The sequence below is a fragment of the Lates calcarifer genome, linkage group LG13 (genome assembly GCF_001640805.2).
Source record: "Lates calcarifer isolate ASB-BC8 linkage group LG13, TLL_Latcal_v3, whole genome shotgun sequence".
NCBI lineage: Eukaryota > Metazoa > Chordata > Actinopteri > Centropomidae > Lates > Lates calcarifer.
This window is the reverse complement of record NC_066845.1, coordinates 24,467,947-24,494,893: the sequence shown is the minus strand read 5'-3', so window position 1 is coordinate 24,494,893 and position 26,947 is coordinate 24,467,947. Positions and strand designations below refer to the sequence as shown.

At 40.5% G+C, this 26,947-nt stretch overlaps 1 protein-coding gene across 1 annotated transcript in view; it reads left to right on the top strand.

Annotated features, from left to right (window-relative positions):
• The window catches only part of LOC108887158 (protein unc-13 homolog B), a 162,812-nt gene that overhangs the window by 109,242 nt on the left and 26,623 nt on the right, over nt 1-26,947 (top strand). Inside the window, exons 16-28 of the mRNA XM_051075077.1 lie at nt 1,841-1,982; nt 2,647-2,816; nt 3,075-3,190; nt 3,771-3,934; nt 5,875-6,025; nt 14,318-14,386; nt 14,818-14,907; nt 15,066-15,206; nt 16,703-16,959; nt 18,210-18,295; nt 21,360-21,486; nt 21,756-21,852; nt 25,905-26,048. Coding sequence (XP_050931034.1) covers nt 1,841-1,982; nt 2,647-2,816; nt 3,075-3,190; nt 3,771-3,934; nt 5,875-6,025; nt 14,318-14,386; nt 14,818-14,907; nt 15,066-15,206; nt 16,703-16,959; nt 18,210-18,295; nt 21,360-21,486; nt 21,756-21,852; nt 25,905-26,048 — 1,754 coding nt within the window. The remainder of the gene's footprint in view (nt 1-1,840; nt 1,983-2,646; nt 2,817-3,074; nt 3,191-3,770; nt 3,935-5,874; nt 6,026-14,317; nt 14,387-14,817; nt 14,908-15,065; nt 15,207-16,702; nt 16,960-18,209; nt 18,296-21,359; nt 21,487-21,755; nt 21,853-25,904; nt 26,049-26,947) is intronic.

Sequence of the window (26,947 nt, the reverse complement as noted above, 5' to 3'; positions counted from 1 at the left end):
CTCTTCAGCACACGTCCCATAACTGACTAAGCCGCAGTAGATACAGTTTCTTTTTAAGTGTCATTATAAAATTTAGTGTTTGAGTTTCAGTGGGCTGCTGAGTGGGAGCTGCTCATGACCTCCTGTTAGCAAAAAATAAAGATCCAGTGTGTAATATTTACAAGGCTCTATTGGTGCAATTGGAATATTTTTTTTTAAATCACCTAAAACTAATAATCGTTGTGTTTTTGTTTGTTTAGAATTAACAATTTATATCTCTATAGGGAGTCCGCCATGTTGTGCTGCCATGTTTGTACAGTAGCCCAGAACGGACAAACCGAAGCAAACAGTAGCCTCAGACAGGGCCTTTCGCGTTTTCAGGTTGATGTCTCAGGTTTTATACAGAAGACGAGGAAGACGAGAGCAAGAAAGGAGCAAGTGGGACCAGACTGCTTCATCACCAGTTTCTTCATGGAGTCTTGGAGAAATCTTAGGATTAATTAAAGAAATTAGACACAACATGTTAATTTGTGAGCTTTAGAGATGCTAGGCTAGCTGTTTACCCCTGTTTCCAGTCTTTGTGCTAAGCTAAGCTAAGCAGCTGCTCGCCATAGCTTTATATTTAACAGATAGCTATGACACACCTTTCACACCCACTTAACGCTGTGATTGGCTGACAGTCAGGCATTATACTTCTCACTAGTTCACTTTTTTCACTTGTTTTACAACAATTTATGACACTTTTAATGGGAACAACTGAGTCTCCATGGAGAGACAGTTGTTTGTAAACAACATTGTGTTTTCACTCCACCTTCCATTGTCAACATTTTGTTTTCCACAAGTTCTGAGAGACAATGAACTGCACCTAACTCTCCACCAGAAGTGGAATATGTGTAGTTACTGAAATGTCAGCAATGTTATCACATTCACTCCCTGTACTGGCCTCCTCTGGGTCCTCTACTCCTTCTGTCTGTACGAAGCATCAATTGCAACACGTCAGATAATCTGACACATCACAACTCCACCTGTGTGTTACACTTTTACCTTCCTGTAGGTTTTAGAAAATGTGCGTAGTGTACACGTTGCTCAGCTTCTTCGTCTTCTTCGTCAGGCTCCAGCTGTAGTTAAGATCTGCATCTATAAATAGTTACCCTCATCAGTATCTGCTGCAGATCTCTCGCTTTCCCTCTCACCTGGATTAAAGTGGCAGCGTGGGTGGCAGGAATCAAGTCGTCCTTCAGTTAAACAATCCCTGTGGTACCTGTTGACCTTCCATCTCAAAGAAATGTCTCCACGCTCTATTCATAAGCTTTTAATCTCCATCCATCAAAACTGTTTCCTGTCACTCAGATACAAATGAAACCAGACTGACGGGTCCTAAAAGCAAACAGGTTTATTGAGCCAAAGTCAAACAGAAGCTGCTTCTTGTTTCATTTGTTGCTTTTGTTATCTTGACACAGTGCTATACAAACAATACGCAGAATACAGAGTGCAAAAACTTAATTAAAAATTCATCAAATATGCATGTTGGCTTTTATTATCCGAGCGTACTGATTGCAATTAAACTCTTTCTATTGTGACCATGTCAAATCTCCAAGTATCTTCTCACTACTTGTTGCACAGAACAGCAAAACATAGGGTGACAGGAGTTTTTTAGGGAATGTGGTGAGAAATATTGTTACCCAGCATCTGCCTGTGAGTCATGAGTTTTGTGTTACGAGGCTTTGCATAACTGTGTGGGTGATATCTCGTGTTGTGGTGAGTGTGTGTGTGAATGGAGGGGAGTAGGAGTTTGTTGCTCTTATGCAATTTTCATAGTCATTTTCTCTACGTGTGTGTCTCTTTTTGTGTGTGTTACCAGTCGTCAGTGCACAGGGTCTCCAGGCCAAGGACAGGACGGGCTCCAGTGATCCGTACGTCACCATCCAAGTCGGCAAAACCAAGAAGAGAACAAAGACCATCTATGGCAACCTGAACCCAGTCTGGGAGGAGAAGTACAGCTTGTAAGTGCAGCTTGTTAGTTTCTACCTGGTTGTAAAGTTCAGGTGGAGCTCTCAGGAGAAAACTGTTGGACAAAGGTTTTAGATCCTTTACTTAAAGGCCCAGGATACCTATAGCTGTCCAAAAAATGTAGAGAAATAAAGAAATACTTTAAAATGTTACAGTATTTGAGTAAAATTACTCTCTGTCTTCTTGTAATTTCTTTAAGAAAAGTACTACCTAAATAAAAGCCTGTTAGGATAAGGAGTAAGAACACTAGTGCACCTGATATCCTCGTTTGTAATCTGAAGTGTTTGTTGATTGTTTATTAATGTTTTTTGCTTTAAAAACTCTGGTATAGATTGTATATGAGCTAAAAACAGGCCACAGGACTTAATCAGTGTGTAAATCTGAAGTTTGATTCGTCTTTCTGTCACCTCCAGTTAGCACTGCTGCAGGTTAAAGGATGTAGAGATACAGCATGTACGCTCAAGAATATTAGAGCTTATTTAACACCAAAAGAAAGGATGTGTAGTAAGGATTTGTTTTTCACTGAAATGCTAGAAATGAAATCAACAGATGATTGCTCACTGGGTCGTTACCACAGATTGATTACCCTCCACCTTAGCCGTCTGCTCCATCACTCACTCTCTCACCCTCCTCCCCACCTGTCTCCCGTCACCACAGCGAGTGCCACAACTCGTCAGATCGCATCAAGCTGCGAGTCTGGGACGAGGACGACGACATCAAGTCGCGAGTGAAGCAGCGTCTGAAGAGGGAGTCCGACGACTTCCTGGGTCAGAGCATCATCGAGGTCCGAACACTGAGCGGAGAGATGGACGTCTGGTACAACCTGGGTACGCAGTCGCTCATGGGAAATGTCTGTGTGTGTGTGTGTGTGTGTGTGTGTGTGTGTGTGTGTGTGTGTGTGTGTGTGTGTGTGTGTCTGCAGGGTGGAGTGTATAATTGGTGTTTATGTTAGTGTGAGAGTGTATCATTAGCGCTGCAGTTGGAGCGCCCAGTGTTTTAGTTCTTGTCTTAGATTCAAAGTTCAACGCTAATTGTGTGTGTGTGTGTGTGTGTGTGTGTGTGTGTGTGTGTGTGTCCACCTACAGAGAAGAGAACAGACAAGTCGGCGGTGTCTGGTGCCATTCGTCTTCAGATCAGTGTGGAGATCGAGGGAGAGGAAAAGGTGGCGCCCTACCACGTACAGTACACATGCCTTCATGAGGTAACACACACACACACACACACACACACACACACACACATGTACTCGTCATGGGGAAACTGACAACAGACCTTCAGTAATAAGCTAAAGTAGGACCTCTGGGAGTATCTGGCATCTGGCTGTCTTTTTATTTATGACAACACAGATACAGATATGAGCACAGTGGCATTTTACCTGAGTCCACAGAGAGAAGAGAACCTGTCAAGGCCAAAACCACAGAAGCAGGAAGCCATGTCATTTTCATTACAGATTAATTAATGGGTAATAATAATAATAATAGTTTCTAATGTCATAAGAATCGTCATGAAGTCTTTTAAGTGTCACCAAATGATCTCTGATGTTTAGGCTGCAGTTAAACCCTTTAAATTCTTAATAGTTCGAGAAGGAAAATTAAGAAAGTTTCAGATTCAGATCAAGGAAAAGTAAACGAATTGTATTTAACTGTAGTGATTTTTCTGCAGCTTTTAAATCTCAGCTCTCTCCTGTTTATCAGATGCTTCTGTGAATAACGTCATTTAAACTCGTTGTTGTTTACTTGTTTGAGTACATGCTGATTGTTGTTCAACCTCTCTCCGTCCAGAACATGTTTCACTTCTCCACGGACGTAGAAGGAGGCGGCGTGGTGAAGATCCCGGCGGCTCAGGGCGACGACGCGTGGAAGGTTTACTTTGACGAAGTGCAGCAGGAAATCGTGGACGAGTTCGCCATGCGGTACGGCATCGAGTCCATATACCAGGCCATGACGTAAGTGTTTACATCTGCGCATGAATGTGTTGTGTGTTGTTTGCAGTTTTGCTCCAGGAGTCAGTTCATTCAACTGGTTATGACATCAGCCAGTTGTGAGCATGTGTGACTAAATCCAATCAGGAAATGCTTCAAATTAGCACGAGCGTGTACAGTATTTGTAGGTCTGCCTGTGTGTGTGTGTGTGTGTGTGTGTGTGCTGATGTGATGAGAGGTGGGCAGGGTCGTCGTGAACTATAAACAGGATGCAAATTAGTTTATCCCATCTAATGAGGAAAGATGATCCGTCGCTTCGGAGAACTGTTTTGATTGGCTCATTAAAGGCAGGTGGAGAGGAAGACTCACACACACACTGATTTAACTGCATTAATAATGTTGTAATTTGACCTGAAAGAGACAGAGAAGCTCTATGTGTTTGTTTAGTCTTTTGGAAGAAGGAGCACAATCACATAACATAATCACACTGAGAAGCATTGAGTAAATTAAAGTTGTGAGCAGAAATGGCCGAGACTTTGTCCCAGTGGAACTGGGGATATGAGCCAATCAATAAGACAGCCAAATGAAAATGCACTGTAGCTGTAGCCATTAGAGAAGTCTCGCCTCACTCTGAAAACCTACTGAACTTCAGCTACAGTTCTCTGCACTAGAACAAACTGCCTGCAACACATGTTTTTATGGAGCCTGTCAGGTGTCTGGTGTTTTATACGCTCTCAGAGTAATCATTTGTTTTCATTATTCAGGTCATTCATGCACTAGAATTTATCATTTTGAGCACAAGATAAAACTGAAAGACTGCGTTACCCCTTAAAGTATGTTTAAGAAACGTCAAACCGAACAACGTGTAACTGGTTTTAGGACAATGTGTGTACAGGACATTGTCTGTGGCCTCACAACTTCCTTATTCTGTGTGTGATCACTTGGGTCAAACATTCCCCAATGTAGCATCACATCAAAAAAATAACAATAAAAATAAAAATGTTTAAGATACAAGTACAAGTGTCATGTTTAGAGGCAGATTTTTAAAAAATTATTTTCTGACTTTTAGTGTCCAGAACGTGTCAAGCTTAGAATATACTCGATCCTACACTTCCCATAATGCATCCTGATAGCCTCTTTCCACGTCTGATAAACGCCCACATCTTACCAACAAACTCAGGCTCCTTCCAGACCAACCCTGCAAAAAATTACATTCATAACACAACCTAAGGGTTTTCCCAATTACATTATGGTGGAAACACAATCACTGCTTTGATTATGGTCAGAGGCAACTTTTTTTTTCTTTTTTTAATGAATGAATGAATGAAAGAATGAATTTTTAACTGGCACCAGACTCGTCAGGAGGTGGTTAGGGTGGATGCTGGGCTCACAAAGCACACGACTGTCGCACCAGAGACCGGGCTTCAAGCAACAAAACTACTCTGGTTAAGGCTCAGGAAAGATGGAGGTTTTTAATAAACAGGTTGTGTTTGAAGTAACTGTGAGTTTTTTCTGTATTAAACCAGACTTACTTATCTTTATTTAACCCTAACTAGCCTTTAAATGTCTACAGAGGCTGTGAAACAGCTCGTGTCTCAACATAAACAAATAACTGCAACCAGCTTATTTTAACACGTCACATAGTTTTAATAATATTAATTAAGAGCTTTTACTTCACCTCAGTTTAATTCCTTTTTGTCTGTTTCCCTCCCACCTCTCAATCTTTCTTTATTCTCTCGTCTTCAATTATACCCAACCATTTTCTCCCTGGTCCTGCATCCTCTTCCTTCTCTGTAATTTATTTCCTCCTCCCTCTGATCTCTCTCTGGCCTCTTCATGTCTTCTTCTGAACCCCTACTTCCCTCCCTCCCTCCCACATCTCTCCATATCCATCCTACCTTGTTGTTTTTTAACTTTCACTCTCCCTCCTTCCTTCCCTCTCTAAACCTCCTCCTTCTCCTCAGCCATTTCTCCTGCCTGTCCTCTAAGTACATGCTGTCGGGGGTGCCGGCTGTGATGAGCACCCTGCTGGCCAACATCAATGCCTTCTACGCCCACCCCACCGCCTCCACCAACGTCTCCGCTCCGGCCAGATTTGCAGCCTCCAACTTCGGGGTAAGTGACCACCAGACCCAATAAAATCAACACAGATAAACACCAGTATTTTCACTATAATCCGACTACTCTGCCTGTCCATGAGGCCATTTGGCAGTATGTTTGACATGCTGCAGTGTGAAATAAACGGATGAGGAGAGAGAGAAGTGCTCAGTGCATCATGGGAGCTCAAGACATTTTCATGTTTTATTCTCCGACATAAAATCTGTCAGAAAATACCCCACTTGTAATTTTTTTTAGCTTTGCTAACGGTTGCTAACGAGTGTCTAAATGAGACTACAGAGGTTGTCGGGGACGTTAACGTTAATGAAAACCCATCTACTCACCAGTCCACCTTTACAGCCTCGTTGTGTTTCTACTCACGCTCTTTCAAACTCTCACTAACTTTCTAAGAAGAAAGGCTTTTGTAGAAGAGCTCAGAGCTAAATGAAATGACCAGTTGGAAGCTTAGTGGTGGAGACGTTGACGTCATGTGACCGTGGTGTAGTTGGTTTATAGCCTAACATTAGCTTAGAGATTGGACAGAACAGTGGTGTTCATCTGTGGAGATTATCTGATGAACTAAACATTTTAACCACAACTCTTTCTAGAGTCAAGTTGTAATAGGATGCCATGAGTTTTTTAAGATACGATGGAGCTTGGTCTTTAAGGGCTTTGAGAGGAAGGAGAAGGATTTTGAATTGATTCCCTGGTGAGGATCAGCAGTAGTCTCAGTGGGTGTTTATCTCTGTTATCTGTTTGTCTTCCTTGAACATTTTAGACTCTTTACACCATGAAAATACAAACGGCTTTTTTCAAATTCACCTTTACTTTCAAGCTGCTTTTACCCAAACATTCATCAGAAAAGGATCTTCTCTTGTTGATAAGATTATTTAGGATTGTACAAATAGATTTTAGGCACTGTAAAGGCACCAGTTAATAATTAATAATATAAAGTCCATTTATTCCTCCATGATCTCCTTGCTGTGAATTTCAGACAGACTTTGTGCAGTGTGCCACAGGAAGTTAGCATAAAAATGTCTTTTAATAAAATGTTTCACAAAACAGACCAACCTCCTCATTGTCAGAGGACTGGATGGCAAAAAACGTCTTCCCACAGAAGGTGGCTCAGGTTGTCTGTAATACACGACCTGCACAGAGCCAGTAGTTGTGCCTTTATGCTGCTAGTAATCTTCCTCATTAGAAGGTAATGTCTTATCACTGTGGGACCTTTGGAACGGCTCTGAACTTTGCAGTGGCCCACATTCGGCCCTCGAGCCCCACAGGACCCACTGATTGGGGGCGGAGGGGGGCAATGACAGCTAGAGGCCGAGCTTAATGACTCCTGGGATCTTTGCCAATAGTGTCGACTTCAGCTCTCCTACCGCTCGGTGATGTACGAGCGACTGCAGGCGGCGTGTTCCTGCTTTAATGGGTCAGTGGATGCAGACACACTCGCTCTCACTGTGGGCTGCAACAGAGCGGGTGTGATTCTGGGTAAGAAGCCCCGTCGGATAGGTTGATAAGTTCATTTGCGTCGTTAAGTTTCACTGAATTGAGTCGTTTTTTTTTTTCGTGTTGGTATCTGGGTAACAGGGAAAGAAACGGCTTCATTAAGCTGTTTTCTCTGGTTGATGATGGAGAACATCAGTAAATGACTTGACAGTAATTAGAGCATGAATCAGCGTTACTTAATGTATGAATTAATGCATGAGATATTATTCAATCCACACTAATAAATGACTAACTGACTTTTAAGTAATGTATCGACTTCACACATAAAAACAAATGATCCTAAACTAAATATATTTTGATATATTGATTTACCTGTGACCATTTATTAAGGGGTTATTTACCAATAAATGAGGGAGGGCAGGTTTATTGTGAAGCAGCATTTCAGGTGATTTATATAAGACATTAAAGAGATTAAGATAAAAGAATGAAACAAAATAAGACAGGGATGTAAAGATAGATAATGTAAAGATAAACTGGTACATACTGGAACACTGCATCAATAAACAAACAACCACAGATCCACTCCTCCGGGTTGGAATAACTGAGGCTGAAGGCTGTTTCACCTACAAGGACACACACACACACACACATACTGTAGAGCATTGTGGGATAAACCAAGGTTAGCCTGTTGGAACTGAGATAAATAAAAACCAGTCGAAAGCTTTTCAGGGAAAAGTTCCTTCTCATCAGAGACTGACTGTAAGTGTTTCATCGGCCATATTTACTGTTGCTGTAAAATAATCTTAATTTCCAGAGGTATTGAGCACTCGGAATAAAACTTTAATATATATTGATTTTTTGTTTCGTTTTTATTTAGGCATTAAAACTATGATTTAAACTTTAAAACTTAAAATTTGTGGCTCCCAGATGCTGGAATGAGCTGAACACTCCTCGCATTTTGGCTCATTTAGCAGATTCAGTCCTCAGTGCTTACTTCAAGGTGAGTGATAAAACAAGTGATAATACGAAGTCCCATGTGGTCCCAGTGACCTTGTGGTCTGAGGTGATCTCCAGGTTTCTGGTACATGCTCTATATAATTTAACACAAATCTTTTAAATCATCAGGCGGCTGCTGTTTTTAATATTTTACATTAACCTGACGTCCAGCTTCGATGTTTACCTGCTGTAATCTGTTTTTCTTTGAGGGTGATTGTGTTTTATCCCATTAATTCCTTTATTACACTTGCAGAACAACAGGCAGCAGGTGTTTCTTTTTTTACCTTCTGGTCTGTTTTTCTTTTGCTGCTGCGTTTCCTCTCAGACAGGCATTGAAAAACACACACACCTTATCATCTTCTGTCTCCTTCTCTGACTCTCCATTGCTTTTTTCTCGTTGCGTTTCGTTTGTTTAAATGCGGAGCCATACCACTTTCAATGCACCTGTTGCCATGACAATAAAAAGGCGTAAAAAACTTGTAAAAAACTTCACTTCAGCCCTTTTCCTTCCCTCTCGTCCTCTGTCTCCTCACCCTCTCTCCTCTTCCCCGTCTGTTTGTAAAAAGAAGAAGATGCAGTCGTATCGATTTGTCCTTCCTCTCTTCTTCTCTCCATAATTCATGTCTGAAATCATGTCAGCGTCTGACAGGTGTACTGGCAGTCTCTGTTATGTTGCACAGGTGTGTAGGTGTATTTGTATGCCTGCAGACTCTGAGAGTGTGTGTGCAGCTACAGACATCCCAGCGTCTAACACTAACTTGCAAGAGGGTGGATTTTGCCGACGGGAACAAACATTATTCACTGGATTCCTTTTTTGTTTTTAGCATAAATTACTTTTCCTGGGAATAGTTACTCAGCATGTACAGTGTGCCTCCTCTCAGCAGTCCCCCTTAGCTGTTGCACATATTCACACCTGAGAGGTTCCTAGTTGTCAGCCAGAGGCAGTACAGATGAAACTGCTGTTACTTTGCTTTTTTAAAATCAGAAATATTAGGAGCAGCAACGGCTCTCTTAAATGTTCTCTGGTCGTGAGTAAGTCCTGCTCTTGAGAAGTTAATTACTGACGATTTTCGCAGGTCACGGATTAAAGCGATGACGGTCATTTAAGTTGATGTCGGTGAGTGTGCGACGTTTCGTCCATGCCTCTTTTGAAGTACCTCTTTCATCACAGTTGCTTATTTTGCTTCCTCGTCTGAGCCCATTTGCACTTTTGTGAGTTTCCTTGAATGTGACTGCACCTAAGTGGGAGAAGAGGTGCAATCGGGTTGCAATAGGAACTGCTGTCAATAATGACTAAATGGCTCAGAGCAATTTTGCTCTAAAGAATTTAGGGAGGTGAGATTTACACTCGCTCCCTGCCAGCAGTCAGACGTATGTGCCATTAAGTGCCGTGATGATTTGTGCTGATTTGTGCTGGAAATTTGCTTCTTTTTTCTGGATTCACTCAGCAGAACAATTAAAATAAAACTTTTATTTTAGGAGTCACATAGCACCATTACCTCCTGGAGAGGAAGTGATATGTACCTGTAATTTTAAGGTCACTGAAACTCCAACTGGTAGACTTTAATTAATTCCAGTTAATTGCCACCTTAGAGAGTCTCTTGGTCAGTGCTCAGCAGGTTAGATGAAAATGCAAAAATGAAAAATTTGTCCAAAGGCAGGCGTACGATAAAACATTCAGTATGTGAAAGATAAACGTTACAACAGTACATGAATATTTAGGAGTAAAAACACCTTTATTCCTTGTACATTAAATTAGCTAAATTTGTATGTGATTTAATATACATTTAAGACTTTAGCCCTTTCTTAAATTATTTTCAGGAACTAGCATTTCAGACATTGTTTTGTTGTTTTTGCACCTTGTACTCAAGATATTTCAAGTAATATTTATGTATTGTGTTGTTCTTTCTGTGCTGTGTTGTTTTTTATCGTCGTCACCTGACTCCATCTGGGATAAATAAATAAATGACTGAACTGTTTACCTGGGTTTAAACAGATATCTGTCAGTTCTACCAGTCAAAGTTTACTGACATTTACTCTGGAAGTCAACAACTACTATAAACTCAACAGTTAAACTCAAATAATTACTACTTAAACTCTCAAGTCTCAAAACTTTGTCCCTATTTTCCCTTTAATTTGGTACCAAAATGCGCAGTTTTTTTGTATTAATTTGGTAGCTAGCTAAGAAATTACAGGATCTGTCAAATACTCACATGATTCTAATGCCAGTGATTTTTTGTCTAAAATAAAGAACAGAACAGACATTTAAGAGGAACTGAGCTCTAGTCTCACAACCAGATTATTCCAACAACTTCTATTTAGCTCTTGGACTTGTGTTTGGACTTTATTGAAGTGTTTCCTGCTTTGGGCAACAGTTCCTCCAGGAACAAAGCTGTTTCCTCCCAAGATAATTTAATGCCATCTGCCTTTAGCAACTTGTTGGAGGTGCCTTTTATTAGCTTGTGGTGATTCTGCACCTGCTCCACAAGGAAAACAGAGAAGCTTTGGTGCTCGGTCTCATCAGTCGGGAGAGGAGACATGATTTGACTGACCACACCTACCGCTGTAGCTTCATTTAATGGTGGTGAAAACTGAGTTACAGCAGATAACACAGGATGTACCTGATGACTCTAATCCAAAAAAGTTCAGCTCCAAATCATCATTTTCCTGTCGCTTTTCCTTCAGGCTACTTCACTTAATTGTTAGGTGAAGCCTTCAGGCTCAAAGTGTTAATTATTCCTGTATTTAAAAAGAAATTTATCACCCATCTGATGAATTGGAACATATGGCAAATGTTTTATGATCACATAAACTGTGTCACAGCAGCAGAGGACAGAGCGATTCATGAACTCCAGGATGGAGGACGTAACTTGCCCCTGAGCGTGTTGGGAGCAGGTAACAAGGAGAATGGAGCCATCATAGTTTTTACCAATACTCTAATGAGAGGGGACGATGTGTGTGTGTGTGTGTGTGTGTGTGTGTGTGTGTGTGTGTGTGTGTGGTGGTAGAGGACGACGGTGGCTTTGCTTCAGGGAAGGACGATGTGACAGTGTGTTATTTTTTAAAGGTCAATACTGAGCTCTTCTCCTTGTCTCAGGCTTTTTAGGTCAAAAGTTTATGTGTGTGTGTGTGAGACCATGAAAGGTTTGGAAAGAGGCTGTTTGAGGATTTAGACTTGATTTTAGAATTAAGACTGAGGTGTGGGGATTAGTTTGAAGGATAAGGCTGGAGATATTTTATATTTTTAAGCCGACAAACTCCACTAAAAGACCAGTCTGACAATGGTTTAGTCTCAGTACTTTCTGTTTTCTCTGTAGCACTCAGCCCAGCCCGATAAATATTAAACATATTTACAATCAGAAATCCTGTTGCTAAAGACGGAAACAAGAGACGTCGTTGTCCGGCATGTTTGTTTACTCTAAAGTCTTGTTTGACCGTGTGAGATTTGGAGTTCTTAGAGTCCTGACTCTGGTTGTTGGTGGTGAATCTGTTAATGTGTGTCAGGCTTTATGGAATAAAACCTGCACTGTGTAAACATCGAATGTGCTCCTGCTTCTCTGCAAGTTTTCCTGCCTGTTTGCTTCCTACAATCTTTAGAATTCATCCTCTTGGAAACACGACTGTTGCCAGTAGCTGAGATATTTCAGTTTGAACCAAAGTGGTGGACTCATCGCCAGACGAACACTGCCATTTATAGAGGCATGCTGCTACCATGGCTTAAAAAGTAAAAAAAATAAATTAATTAAACACAGGAATAAAAAAAGGAGGCATCTGGGGAGTGAGTATAAAGCCAGTACTGACCTTAATGAGCAGATCAGACATCATCGATCCACATTAAAGACTCTTTCTTTCTGCATATCATTGTGAAATTAGTTAGTTAGTTAGTTGTATAAATCATTGTTGGGTTTGTTGACAGTAAAGAAAAGTAGAATATTACCAGCCTAAACCTTCAAGTTGTGAGTTTGAGTTTTGTCATGTAGTCGTGCAGGTTCGTATTCGGGGATTTCTCTCTCTCTCTCTCTGTTATGACTCATAAAGCTAAAACTCTTTCTCTGTGTCTCTGCTTCGCTCTTACATAATTACAAACTGTTTGAACGATTCCTGCCGCCTTGGGACGCACAGATAGTCACAAACAAAACAAGAACTGAAAGACTCTTTCAGGAGGTTGATTAGAATTTGGCAATTTGTCCTGGTGCTCGGTGCCAGTTAATGCTGGCTATTGTTCATACTTTCATCCACAGATAAAAACAAAGGGAAACCCTTTCCAGGATACTAACAACGCACAAGATAATGACAGGCTACTTCTCTGAGTGAAGTGAAAGACTGAGGCACGGCAGATATCCAGAAACTTTTTAACAATCAAAATGCACCATTTATGATTCACCACCATTATCAGCTTTAAGATAAATGTGTTTTTACTTTTTTTTAGGGAGAAACTAGTCAGAATTTTTCAGTGAGGACGGAAACCCTTCTACTCTTTCTTCGTCCCCCTCGTTTTCTCTGTCAGACAAAGCTCATTATATCTCCTCAGTTTGTCTGCCATGTCGTGACTCCCACCACTCCTCTCTCCCTCTCTCCCTCTCTCCCTCTCTCAGTTTCAGGTTGCTTTATTGGCGTGACATGCAACTAGATTTGTATTGCCAAAGCATCTGAAGGGAAATGAGGGATAAATGGGGATGCCGCTGCTGGCTGTAGCGCGGGTGGTGGAGCGGGTTGGCCGCTGAACATAGTGTGGCTCAATCCCTGGTTCCTCCTGTCCATGTGTCTCTGTGTCTTTGAGCAAGACACTGAAAATACATTGCTCTGAATGAATATATGAGAGTGGGAGTCACTGCTGAAATGAATCTGCTGTATGAATGTAAGAAAAAGAGAGAAGATATCAGTCGTTACACAACACAAATACACTAAATGGCTTTGAGTTACAGAATGAATACAGAGCTCATATGCAGTGAGTCCAGGGATTCGATTCAGAATCAATTCTCAAGTCAAAGCAATGTTTGATTAAGAAAATCCTTACCCTACTGAGTCATTAAATCCAATATGCACCTTTACTGAATGTAGTGTTATTAATTAACCTTTGGCATTTGCAAGTTTGAATTTCCTCCGTCTTTTTTTCTGTTTTTTTTTTTATTGATGTCCAACACGTATATGTATATATTATATAATCATGTCATACATTGTATTTTCAGATATATACATACAGAAAGAAAAAGAAACAAAAGGGAGTGTGATCTACTGATTAATACAGATTAATCACAAGTCTAAGAATCACAATTCTTAGGTAAAGTTTTTCACTCCCACCCCTAATTTTTTGGCATCTTGTTGCCACCAACCATTGATAAGTGGAAAAATGTTCATGTGCATCCTCATATGTGCACACAATCGAACACATTAAAGCATTGCTCTGTAGTGCTCCTACCTCTGGGGTGGTGTTGAAGATGAAACAGACTGTATATTAAAGAAAGCCTTTATTTATTTGTATTGGTTTAAAACCACAGCGAGTGGTTCGTCAGGGGGAGTAGTTGTTGAATGCACCTGGACCAAACTACACAGCCAGTCCTGCAGAGTTTCTGTGTTTCCTCCAACACAAAAAGAAGCTTTTCATCATCAGTAAAGGTCGTAAACCTGCTTTTCCAAACCTAAGTGTCCTCATGCAGCTCGAATAGCTTTCCTTTTATGTTCTGCAGAAAAAGAGAGTCTGAATGTTGATATGTTTCTTTTTCCATTTCAGTGTCCCCTCGTCTTCTCCGCGGTGCTTTCAGACACATTCAAACACTAACAGGCTGCAAATTGCTCATGTCCCTGTCTTCACCCACTGTCTGAGAGAAGTCTCTCTGCTCTTTCTTCTTCTCTTTCCAACAGAGAGACCGTTTTGTGAAGCTCCTGGATCAGCTGCACAACTCGCTGCGTATAGACCTCTCCATGTACAGAGTGAGTGCTTCATGTTTTTTACAGCTTCAGGAAAAAAGGGACGTGGAGGGAGGTAAAGATATGAAAACAAGAGTCAAATCATCAAGAAAACTTTTGACTTTCACCATCTTCTGCTGTTCCTTTCTTCCAATATGCACATGATATTAAAAATGCTCTCTTATCAGCTGCTCAGATGTTGTTTATTTATCTTAAGTTTATTTGGGTGGCACAGCAGATATTTTCATGTTTGTTTTTCTGATTTTTCATTATTAATTACGACTGTTTCTTGTAATAAGTTATGCAATGATAAATTAAAAACTGAGTAAACTGGGAGCTTGATGTGATAAGGAAAAGAAATCAGATGAGATTAACTTTGCAATCCAAAGAAACAGATGGTTAACTGAATTGTTTAGCAAGTGTGTGTTGGTGTTTGTGTGTGTGTTTGTCTGCAGAATAACTTCCCAGCAAGCAGCAAGGCTCGTCTCAATGACCTCAAGTCGACAGTGGATCTTCTCACCAGCATCACCTTCTTCAGAATGAAGGTAGAGACTGAATTTCAGTTCAGCTTCAGTTTATCCAGTTTTTTCTTATTTATTTTATTCCCATTAGATATTTTTTTAATGTTTATTTATATTCTCTAATCATCAGAGAAATTTTATGTTCCAAGTTATATCGTCTCCACCGTCTGGTCTTTGTGCAGGTCTTGGAGCTGCAGAGTCCTCCCAGAGCTGCCAACGTGGTGCGGGACTGCGTCAAGGCCTGCCTGAACTCCACCTACGAGTACATCTTCAACAACTGTCTGGAGCTCTTCAACCGTCAGTTCCAGCCCGCCGTCCAACCGGTGAGTAGCTGAGCAGCGACATATTTTAAGCTTCAAAAACATCTTACAGCGTTATCTATCTTTGGAGATTTAGATCTTGTATCTTCCTCAGTTTAAAATCTAATCTTCCCACCTGTCAGATGTTTTATAGAATAGTTGTTTCACAGTCAATAGTTGAACCACAGCTTTGATTCAAAAAATGGTATTCTGAATATTGCAATGAGGCTGTGATCAGAGGCGGTGTTACACAAAGTTACCTCCACCATTTAGAGGTAAATCCTGAGCTATCATACAGTATAGTTTATAAAAATCTATAAATAAAATGCTACACTTCATGTTTTATATTTTCATGTTTCATTCCACTCTACGTGCAGGCTGCAAACGACTATATGTCACTTTTTTAACAGAAAATTCAGCCGTATCTGGAGAAAAAAGAGACTATTTTATAATGAAATTCATGAAATCATGGACATATATATGTTAAAAAAGCTGAGTAACAACCCACGCGTACTGACTCAAACAACCTTCCTCAGGCAAATGCAGCAGGATGTTGTTTACAAACAGAAAAGCATCCGTCCATTATCTATACCACTGGAATCTTCTTGCTATGAGGCGACAATGTGAACCACTGCAGCCATCATACAATACACTCTGTAAAAACACATAAATAATACGCTACATGTCACGTTTTCTATCAACTTTCTCACTTTTGTCATACTCTTTATTTTCCACTCTGCACACAGGCTGCAAACTACTGTATGTCGTTTTTTAAACAATATTTTATTGAAGAAAATGCAGCTGTATGTTCATGAATAGGAAAGTAACAGCATGGGGATATAGATAACAAAGATAGCATTGAAAGTGAATAAAAAAAGTCAAATAACAATGAGATTTGGTATAAACATAGAAATTAATAATAAATTATAAGAATGAAATTTAAGAATGAAAGAAAGAGATAGAAAATTGGTATAAAAGTGGTTATTTGTCAGAGCTTTTGTGCATTTTTGGCCACTTAAACCAAGAAAAACCAGGATCTGAATCTCCCTTTTTGCCTCACCTCCTCCTGCTGCTCATATTAATCTCAGTAAATACAGCTCACGCCAGCTTCGTCTTAATTGACGCTCTAATGAACTGGGTGTCCATCAGCCAAAGAATTATTTCTAAGTCTTTGTCTAAACTCATTAACCCAGTCTGTGTTTGGTATAAATTACTCTGCGTGGTAATCAAGGAAAGTCTCCTTTTCATCTTTATGGAATGTGCAGAACCTTATCACATAAACATGGAGCGAATTTAGATTTAAAAAATGAAATCTGGGAGAATAATATTATAATTATTGTTGTAAATTATTCAGTTCAGATCACTCATAGAAATCACAACTGTTGAGCTCCATAACTTGATTTTGTTCGGTGTTGCTGCTTATTTCATCACGGCATACTTTTTTCTTTTCACTAGTTCCAGACATCTGGCATCTTTTCATCATCTGTCTTTTATTTTTATTTATTTTTTTATTCCTGCAGCCTGAGCCAGAGAAGAAAAAGAAGGAGAAGAAGAAGAAGGAAAAAGCGGAAGGAGAGGAGGAAGATGATGAGGAAGAGGAAGATGAGGAGGAGGAGGAGGAGGAGGAGGAGGAAGAGGTAGAGGAGAAGAAGGAGGAGAGTCAGCCGGAGGAGCAGGGTCCGAGTATTCAGAATCTGGACTTCTGGCCCAAACTCATCACGCTCATCGTCTCCATCATCGAGGAGGACAAGAACTCGTACACACCCATCATTAACCAGTCAGTACTGAGTTTCTTTCTGTGCTGTCTACCTTTTATTTGGTGCAGAGTAGTTCTCAGATGTGTGGCGCTGACAGTGAAAACATGTAATCATTCCCATTATGTCATAGTTTCTAACTGGGAAAATCAGTAAACTGACATGTAGCCATTACAATAGCCTCCTGTTGCTACTTACAAATGATGTGTTGTCATTTTTGGTGAGCTTTGATCTTCCTGGCTGTATATAAGTCAGAAATATCTTGCCACAAGAGTAAAATCCTTTTTGTTTAACCAGAAATATCGCTATATATCAGTACCAGACTCCACTGAGAAAAACAGCGATTTTACCCAGCAGAACAGAGAAGCTGCTGGAATACCACTGCCTCAATCTGTTGGTTTGTTTGTGTTACTGTGTGGTACTTTTACTTATGTAAATGATCGGAATACTTCTTACACCACTGAAAGTCACACAGTAACACAAACAAACTAACAGATTGAGGCAGTGGTATTCCAGCAGCTTCTGTGTTCTGCTCTGTAAAATCACAGTTTTTCTCAATGGAGTCTGGTATTGATATACATAGCAATGTTTCTGGTTAAACAAAAAGCACTATCTGTGTAGGAATCCTATATAATAATGTTGTTTTTCTTATAATAATCTGAGCCTGTCAGTGACAAAAACAAGACTTTAGTGGACCTACTTTTGCAAATTGCAGCAGCTGTTCACAGTGGCCAGGTACGCTGTTCATGATTCCAAAGACTTTTGTCTGCATCGATTATTTACACAACAAAAACATGAAACAGAATAAGGCCCAGGTTCAAAAACACCAGAGTTATCCTTAAACACTACAGTTACATTCATATTTAAAAGTGAGAAATTGATTCAAAACAGATGATTTTAAAAGTCTGTCTAAAATTTTGGAGTCTTTTTTGTTGTTATTTGGATTTTGTGAAAGAAAATAAATTGATAACGTCTTTAAGTTGTTTGTAATGTAATGATAATAATGCTGTAATCACAGTAAGCAGAAACAATAGTGGCTCACAATATACTGTATTAATATTCATTTGTTTTCATTAGTTTGAAGCGCTAATGGTCCAAGAAAACCTCAAGCTACAGTGTGTGTGTGTGTCCTCTGCTTGATTGCATATTTGCGTGATGCTCAGTTGCTGTGTTTACACGTTGCTGTATTTCTGACACACACTGGCAGAGTAACTCATACTTTTACTGTTGGTCTTGTCCCAGCTCTTAAAGTGACCTTTTCTCTCCCTGCCAGGTTTCCTCAGGAACTTAATGTTGGTAAAGTCAGCGCTGAGGTCATGTGGATGCTGTTTGCTCAGGACATGAAATACGCTCTGGAGGGTAAGACTGTGTGTGTGTCTGTGAACAGTATGTGTGTGAGTGTGTAAGAGAGAGAAAGAGTAACAGCTCTTCCCCTTTAAATTCATGCTTCCTTCCCTTCACTCCATCATTCACTTTGTCCTTGTCTCTTCCAGTTTTGGATAAAATTGATCACTACCGCTGGAACAACGGTGAGATAGTTTATAACTGATGGCAAGATACAGTCAAACGAGGAGCCGGTGCTGGGACAGCTGCTTGTTTTTCTATGTTGGAGAGTCAAAGGTTTAGTCTGACATCTTCTGAGAGCCAACCTGGAAAAACAGGCACATTTAATAAGTCTAAAGAAGTGTTTTACATCAGGTTCATACCTCTGAGTCTTGGGTGATTGGATCACAAGCGGACAGGTCAAGTCACCTGTATTTATATAGACGGCACATATCATATAGAGCAGGTCTAGACTGCACTCTTTAGGATATTATCCAACAGTTCCCACCTTGAGCAAGCACTTGGAGACAACAAAAACTTTCTTTTAAAAGGCAGAAACTTTGAGCAGGGTGGGAGCTCGAGTCTCCCTGGTCCCTTTAACTGCAGCTACTACTGAGGGGAACTGAGCACCAGTAGAGAGTTGGAGGGAAGGAGGTAGCACCTAGAAACCTAGGAGATTAAAAACAACAGAGACGGCACTACAGCCATAACAACAGACTCAGACCTGTCCACTTCTGATCGGATCAGTGATGATAATGCCAGGTGTGACCAGGGTCAGACCGATTCCACTGAGTCACAGCGAAAGCAGACGTAACAGCTTCTAACACCGTGAGAAACTGTTGTTTTTCATTTCTATAATATGATCGATTTTCCCCTCTGGAGCCTCCATCATATTACAAATTTATGCACTCATTATACTGAGGTACTTTTGAGATGTGCTGTATGTGCACAAAGTGCTGATTCAAGTGAGTGAGACATCAACATCAGAAGACTTTTGTAACTCCCTCCGTCTCATTTGAAACCAGCTTGGCTGCTCAGTATTCAGGCTTTCGACTCTGTCTCACATTAGACTTGAAACTGTAGGAGCTATAGTATCCTGCAGCCTTGGCTAACTCACTGACGTATGCAAACTCAGCTGTAAATCCATAGAATTAGTTTAGATTTTAGATTTGTTTTTTTGAGCTGTAGTGAAAATGTCAGGTCTGCTTACAGTAGAAAACTAAAACCTGTAAAGAGGCTGATTCTCGAAGGTGAGTCAGCATTTTAAGTCTGTTGTTTCTGTGTCTAGTCTTCCCTCCAGCTTCCCTTAGAGTCTCTACTTTTTCTCATCTCACCCGTTGCTTCATCTAATTTGCTTCCTTGTTTTCTCTGATTCTTATTGGTTTTTCTCGTAACTCTGTCGCCACCTCAGCTCCCACCACGTTTCGCATCCGCAGAGTTGATTTCTACGCTGGTAAGACTGCGCGTGTGTGTGATAATTAGTCATCTATATCAGGATTTCCCAACCTTTTCTGCATCATGGACACAAGGTCTCTCATTAGTCTGTCTGTGTGTTTACATGCCTGTTAGCAGATAATGTAAATTTAGATTCAGACATGGCCTGTCTCTCATTAATCTGCCCTCTCTATTTGTTTAGACTTAGACTTAGACGGACTTTATTGATCCCTTTGGGATGACTCCCTCGGGGAAATTACATTTCCAGCAGCAAATACAGGCAGAAGATGTAAATAAAATAGGAAAGAATATAAATAGAATTGGATTGAGGGTGATTTAAGATAAATATGCAGAGTATACTGGACTGTGTGTGGCAAAAAAAAATAACATAAATAATAAATATAAAATATAGATATGCTGAAACTGTATGTTACTTGAGTGTCCAGGTGGGTTATTGCACTTTAAGGGGGGCTACCACTCCCTTCTGTCCTCCATACCCTACTCTCCCTCCTCCTCCCCCCAAGTGAGGAGTTGTAGAGTGTGATGGCATGGTGGACAAAGGAGTTCTTCAGTCTGTTGGTCCTACACTTGGGCAGGAGCAGTCTTTCACTGAACAGGCTCCTCTGGTTGCTGATGACAGTGTGCAGAGGGTGGCTGGTATTGTCCATGATATCCAGCAGTTTGTCCAGTGTCCTCATCTCTGCCACCGTCACCAGAGAGTCCAACTTCATGCCGACCACAGAGCCGGCCCGCCTGATCAGTTTGATTTGTTTGATTTTGATAAAACTCCACTGTGCTGAAGCATTTTTAAAATAAAAATTGGCCCAAACAAGTCGCCGTGTTACTTAGTTACAGGAGTATCTGACTGATTTATGTCCACCACATTGAATTTGAGGGGGCAGACTAAAGATTAGGGTTGTAGTCGACTTCATTCTACCATTTTCTCTCTTTTTCTCTTCATTCTCTGTCTCCCTCTTCGTTCAGCTTTTTCCACTGCAACAAAATATATACAGCAGAAACACTGCAGACATAAACTTGGCGTCTTGGTCATAGCTCAGTTTCTCCTGCCGGGCTGCTGACACTGTCAGCTGCTTTTAACTTGTCAGAGCACTAGTAGTTTCCGTTTTAGCCGTGCATGTTTCCTCCACAGTTAGTTTGGTCATTTTAAGACAAGATCTGGTTGTAAAGTTTACAGCCTGTCGCTCTGTTGCTAAAAAATAGTGTAACAACTCGTCCACTGTCACTCTGAGTCAAATCAGGGACTTCCCGACTGATGCATCAAATAAGACCATTCTCTCTTTGTTCATTTGTTTATTGATCCATCCATTTGTTACCGTTGCTATTTTATGCAATTCTACCTAGAAAGTAATTAAAACTTGGAGATGTGATGCATCTCAGTCTTGTGGTCTAAGTTAAAATGAGGAAATGACCAACACAAATAGGACACAATCTGTTTTTTGCCTGCAGACTTTATAGGGCATGGAAATGTGTTTAGATATTCTGATTTTCACCTCTCTGTCTTTAACGAAAACAACAAATATTCATGAGTACAAGTGTTAAAAATCTCCTCCAAGAGACTGTAAACCTGCAACAAACCTCCAGAGATAAAACTGCTGTGTTAATTTGTGCGTTTTTGTGTGTGTGTGTGTGGTTGTAATGTTTGCAGAACACGAGAAACATAAGCTCTGTAAGACCGCCGACTACATGAACCTGCACTTCAAGGTCAAGTGGCTTTACAACGAGTATGTTAAGGACCTGCCCGCCTTCACAGACACTGTGCCTGAGTACCCAGCGTAAGAAACACAAACACACACACACATTTTCTCACTCATTATCTCCCTCTTTCCCTGCTCCTCCAGACTAAAGGGAGCTCATCTTAATTAATCATTTCAACCTGTTGTTAAATTGAATTCATGCTAATGGACACACGTCTCCACACACTCTCTCTGGCTCTACAATCTTCAGAACAACATTCAAGTTTCTCATGTTTCGTGTCTCAACTCTACTCTTCATCAAAGACAGGGTTCTCAACAGTTCTGTCTGTGTCTTGTTATCATCCCAGGTGGTTCCTCCAGTTCGTCCTGGCCTGGCTGGCTGAGAACGAGGACGTGTCAATGGAGTTCATGCACGGAGCGCTGGAGAGAGACAAGAGAGAAGGGGTGAGTCGAAGAGACGAGAACGTGGAAAAAACAGTTCCATGAGCAGAAAGTTTTCAGCTCAGCATGACTTTGTTTACTTTAAAAATCCAGGATTTTATCGGCCCTGACTTCGACTGTTTTTAAAACAGAGTAACAGATCAATAATACAAAAATCCAAGTGAAAATGAGTTTTTAAAAAATGTTATTCACAGCACAGACTGTTGCTTAACAACTTATTGGGTGTCTTAGTTGTGGTATAAACCATGAAATGAACTGTTATGCTTTTTTTGTTCTGCAGCTCTGATCGTCTCCGTGTTTCTAGGCAACATATCACAGCTGTCACTTACTCTTAGTTCCTTGTGTGCCGCCAAGGTACGCAAAACTATCAACAGTAGCTATTATCAGGGAATCAGAAACACAGAAATAAAAACTAACTCTCCAATAAAGAAGAATAAAGAAGAATTAAAATGTTGGTGTGGAGTTGGTTTGCTGTGTGCTGCAGCTTGGGCCTTATTTTTACAGCCTGTATTTGTTTGAATGATGGCAAATTGCCTCTGTTAAAAGAATTAGCTATTAGCAGTTCCTGTTTGCAGTGAATCTATGAATGTACAGAAATGTATCACTGGATTAAAGTGATACTGAAGAAAACTTAAAAACTTGATGATTCTCAGGCAAGTTGTGGAGCCATAAGGATTTTCTTTTTTCTCTGATTTCTAAGCAGACTTATTGACGTTTATTTGCAATTCACATCAGTTCATAAATAATGTTATCATAAAAACATTATCCTTAAAAAGCAAATGAGTTTTGACTCAGGGAGCCTGCCCAGTGCATAACGTCAAACGTCAAGTGCATACTGGAAAAAAAAGGAAAGAAACACTCAATAAAGTAGTTTCACGCTCTTCAGTGGACACAGGACGTCAACAGGGGGCTTCCAGCTGTTAGCTGAGCTGCTGCTAACGTTAGCTCAGCTAGTTTTTAGGTTAGGATTCCCCCAGTAATTAAAAACACAGAATAAAACAGTGTCATGTTACAAATCGATGTTCCTCTACAACACTCTTACGCAGGAACAGGACGTCGAGAGGAGCTGTTTGCTCAGCTTGTTTCTCTGATTACTTAAGATCCAGACGTCCGATGACAAAAATCCTTCATCGGTTTAAGATTACGATTGTAACAGTGAGAAAGTAGTCAGCTGAAAATGTCTTAATGTTCAGCCATTTGACCAAAAGCTGGTCCTTACGGAAAACCCTGCAAACTATCTTCTAGTTGTTTTTAAAACACTTGAATCTCATAAAGTGTTTTTGCCTCATGTCTTCACCCTGCAGTTAACCTCTGTACAACTTCAACAGGATGTTAGTAACTGTTACCGAAGCATCAATGGTCTCCCCACTGGAAGAAAATGCAGCATTTCACTCTGAAGTTTTAATTTCTTATTTCCTGAGGACAGAGAAATTGCTTCACCAGACACCAGAATTTAATTAAAGCAAATAGGAACAATTTGTTGCCTTCTCATTTAGTGGAAATGAGACATTATGTTTGTGATCTACCCTATCAAGACCAGATCGTGCATAAATGCAATAAATTCATATCCTTTTTTTTCCCATTTGCAAACACTCAAGAACTGTGACTCAGGTCACGGTGCTCTGAGGGAATTGGAGACGGGATATAAGAATAATGGAGGGTGACTCAAGTCCTAAAAATATCAGGACACAAATATAAATCCTGATAAACAATCCTATAAAAGCAGTTTCATTATTACTAATTAACGCTGCTGAATGTTAAAATGTAAACTTCTCTGTTGCAGTTCCTTCCTTTTAAAATGTAACAGCTACTTTCTGGCTGTTGATGTTTCCAGCAGCAAGATGACACAATATTTCTCTGAGTTGTTAATCCTATTCTGCAGCAGCAGTAGAAAACCCAGGGAAAAGGAAAGGTTTCTACCATACTGACATACACAACAGGATGACAGACAGTTTCAGTCTCATGACCTTTTGCTCAGGGACTTCGATTCATTCAGGTGTAGCAGGGTTCTGTTTTTGGCGAGCCGATCTGAGATTAACAGAATGATGGACAAGTGTTGTCTCTCGACTTCCTGCTGGTCCCAGAGCTGCACTTTATCTTCAGGGAGCTGTGTTGTGTTGCTCTCTGTTGTTGCTCTGGGGGTGTTTTTGAGAGAAGAGTAAAGTCTGCAGAAAAGGCTTGTGGTCAGGACTGACACTGGACAACTTGACTGTTTTAATTTAGCACCAAATCACAACAGAAGTTATTTCGAGGCACTTTTCATATAGAGCAGGTCTAGATTGTACTCTTTAAATTATAATATTTACAAGGGAAGACCCAACAGATCCCACCATGAGCAAACACTAGGCGACAGTGGGAAGGAAAAACTTCCTTTTAAGAGGCAGAAACCTCGAGCAGAACCGGATTCGGCGTGGGCGGTCGTCTGCCTCGACCGGTTGGCTTAAGAAAAAGATTCCATGATATAAAGTGTAAGTTATATTAATAATGGTAATGATAGCTATAATGGTAACAACGCTAATAGCAATAAAACTAGCAGTAAGACAAATTCATTTTAAATGTAACAACAGGTGTTGAGCAGGATCGTGGGAACAGCAGGAGGCTTGACATAACAGACTTCAGTCTTACCACAGGGCTTCTTCCACATGCACATTTTTCTCCATTTTCCCTGTAATGGTTTATCAGACATCATAAGACTCCACAGCAGTTTATCATACCAGGAACTACTTTTACACAGTTTCATTTTGTCGTTTGTCATGACAATCTTGAGACTAACTGTAGAAATATGGCATTTAGGTTGCAAAAAATTCTACCAGGAGTGCGCGACTGGAGGTATTTGATTGTCCGGAGCGACTTCATCCAGTAAAAAGTTGCATTGCTTTGCAGCAAAAGTTTAGACAGTCATCCAGACGTCATTGTGTTTTCTTGCCTTTTTTGTTTGGACCCCTGCTGTGTTAAAGCGGTAGCCTCATCCAAATGCATGAAAGGAGACTGCATGTAGTGCTTAAATCAGTCTGAACGCAGCCGAGGAATGACAAAGTCAATGACAAAGCATCCAAGAAGAAACCAAGGTTTGCTCGCCTTTCATTCCTCCTCCTTTTTGTTTAAAGCCAGTCAGTCGACTCTGCTAAACATGTGAATGTAGAAAATGTGCGCCATTGAAGTTTAGAGTTTAGCTCTGAGGTTGTCACTATCAAGAAGACTTCACACAAGGTAATGGGAAGGAGCAATGCAACTTTCCCCGCAGAGGAAGGTACGCTCCGGTGGAGTGAAGGTTTTTAGCGTTTAGGTTTCAGGTGAGCAGTGCACTGACTGATCAAAAACATCACTAAATACTATGATAAATGCTGCAATGAAAGGAATATGCCATGTCCAGGTAGCGGTAGACTCAAGCTGGGTCCCTAAACTAGCTCACAGGCTTAGCTTCATTTCTCAAATGCTGTCATAAATGCAGGAAGTATCTCAGCCATCAAGAACAGTCCTGTATATTGGCTCTTAGCAGATATTATTTTACTCAACACACACTTCCTCTACCTCTCTTAAGAAGCTTGATGACCTAACTCTTTTAACTTACAGGAGTTTATGAGGAGTCCATTAGAGATAATGCTTGAGTGCTTAGTGGCCTCCTTAGTTATGGATCCATGCACTGTAGGTTTCTAATACTAAGACAGTCAGACCACAGAATACAACAGCAAGACTCAGTCACTTGGGAAACGTGTGGCATGGCTCTCTTGATTACCACAAACTACCCCGCCAACCCTCTGGGCACCATTTACATTTCCATCCGAGCCATTTAGCTGATGAATTTATCTGTAGGAACATATGATTAGTGCACCAGTGCAATAAGGACCTCCACTCCCAGACCAGCCACATTTCAAGTGAACGATAATGACTGTAATGGTCAGAGTGGCCTGAAATCTGTGGAGTGATTACACAAGATCACAGCGCTACAGCGGCTAGGGAAAGAAATACAAACAGTTTGAGCCATTACTTGTTTACGGGAAAGTTGTACAGGTCTAAAGTCTTTTAAATTTGTCTTCTTGTCCGTCCACCTGCAGTTCCAGCAGACGTCTGAGCACGCTCTGTTCTCCAGCTCGGTGGTGGACATCTTCACTCAGCTCAACCAGAGCTTCGAGATCATCAAGAAACTGGACTGCCCCGACCCCACCGTGGTGGCCCATTATAACAGGCGCTTCGCCAAGGTGAGACCCCCTTACCTCTAATTGTATCGACATTGGCCATGCAGATAATTTTGTTTTTATTTTGCTCCTTCTTCTCCACCTCAATACAGTGGAGATGAATGGAAACAGTGCCCCAGTTCTACGTAAACCCACAGAGCCTGAGCTGAATCGATTAGTCTATCAGCAGATTGATTAATAATTCATGTAATTTTTCAAGCAAAAATGCCAAATATTTGCATGTTCCAGCTTCAAATTAGTTGCAGCCCTACTCAAAATACACTGGAGACAGATTTACTGGGGCTATATGAATGTCAACTGTTTCAAGCAACAAAGTTTAACCAAGAGTTTTAGAAAACTTTTAGCTTTTAGCTATTTCTTAAGGTGATTTTCAAGCCATTGTTCGTAGGTTTGAACTCCTTTACTAACTTGCTTACACGTAGGAAACAATATGTAAGAATTCATAATTTCCTGCACACAAAGAGACTTTCATGCCTATGACCATACCTTTACCGATTTGGTAAAAATGTGTGGTTGCTTGATAAGAGGGGGATTGAGGCTTTGTCATTACTCTCACTCCATCATGAATGTTCCTTTCTGGTGCTGCTTTTAAATCATGAGTCATCACAAAAGCTTTACTTACTCGTCTTTTTTTGACTCTCCTGAATCATTTATACCTTTGAGATACTGACAAATGACTTTCAGGTATTTGTTTGCAAAATGAATGTACACAGCAAACTGTTTTTTTGTAGTAACTGAGGCTTTGATATCATATTTTTTCTTCAAATGTAATTTAAGGCAGCTGCTCTTAGGCACAGCCATTAAATCTAACAAACCTTTCTCTGCAGAAGAATTGTGTGCACATATATTTGTGCGTGTATTTGTGGTGTGATGGCTCGATCAATATGGGACTCATTAAATAA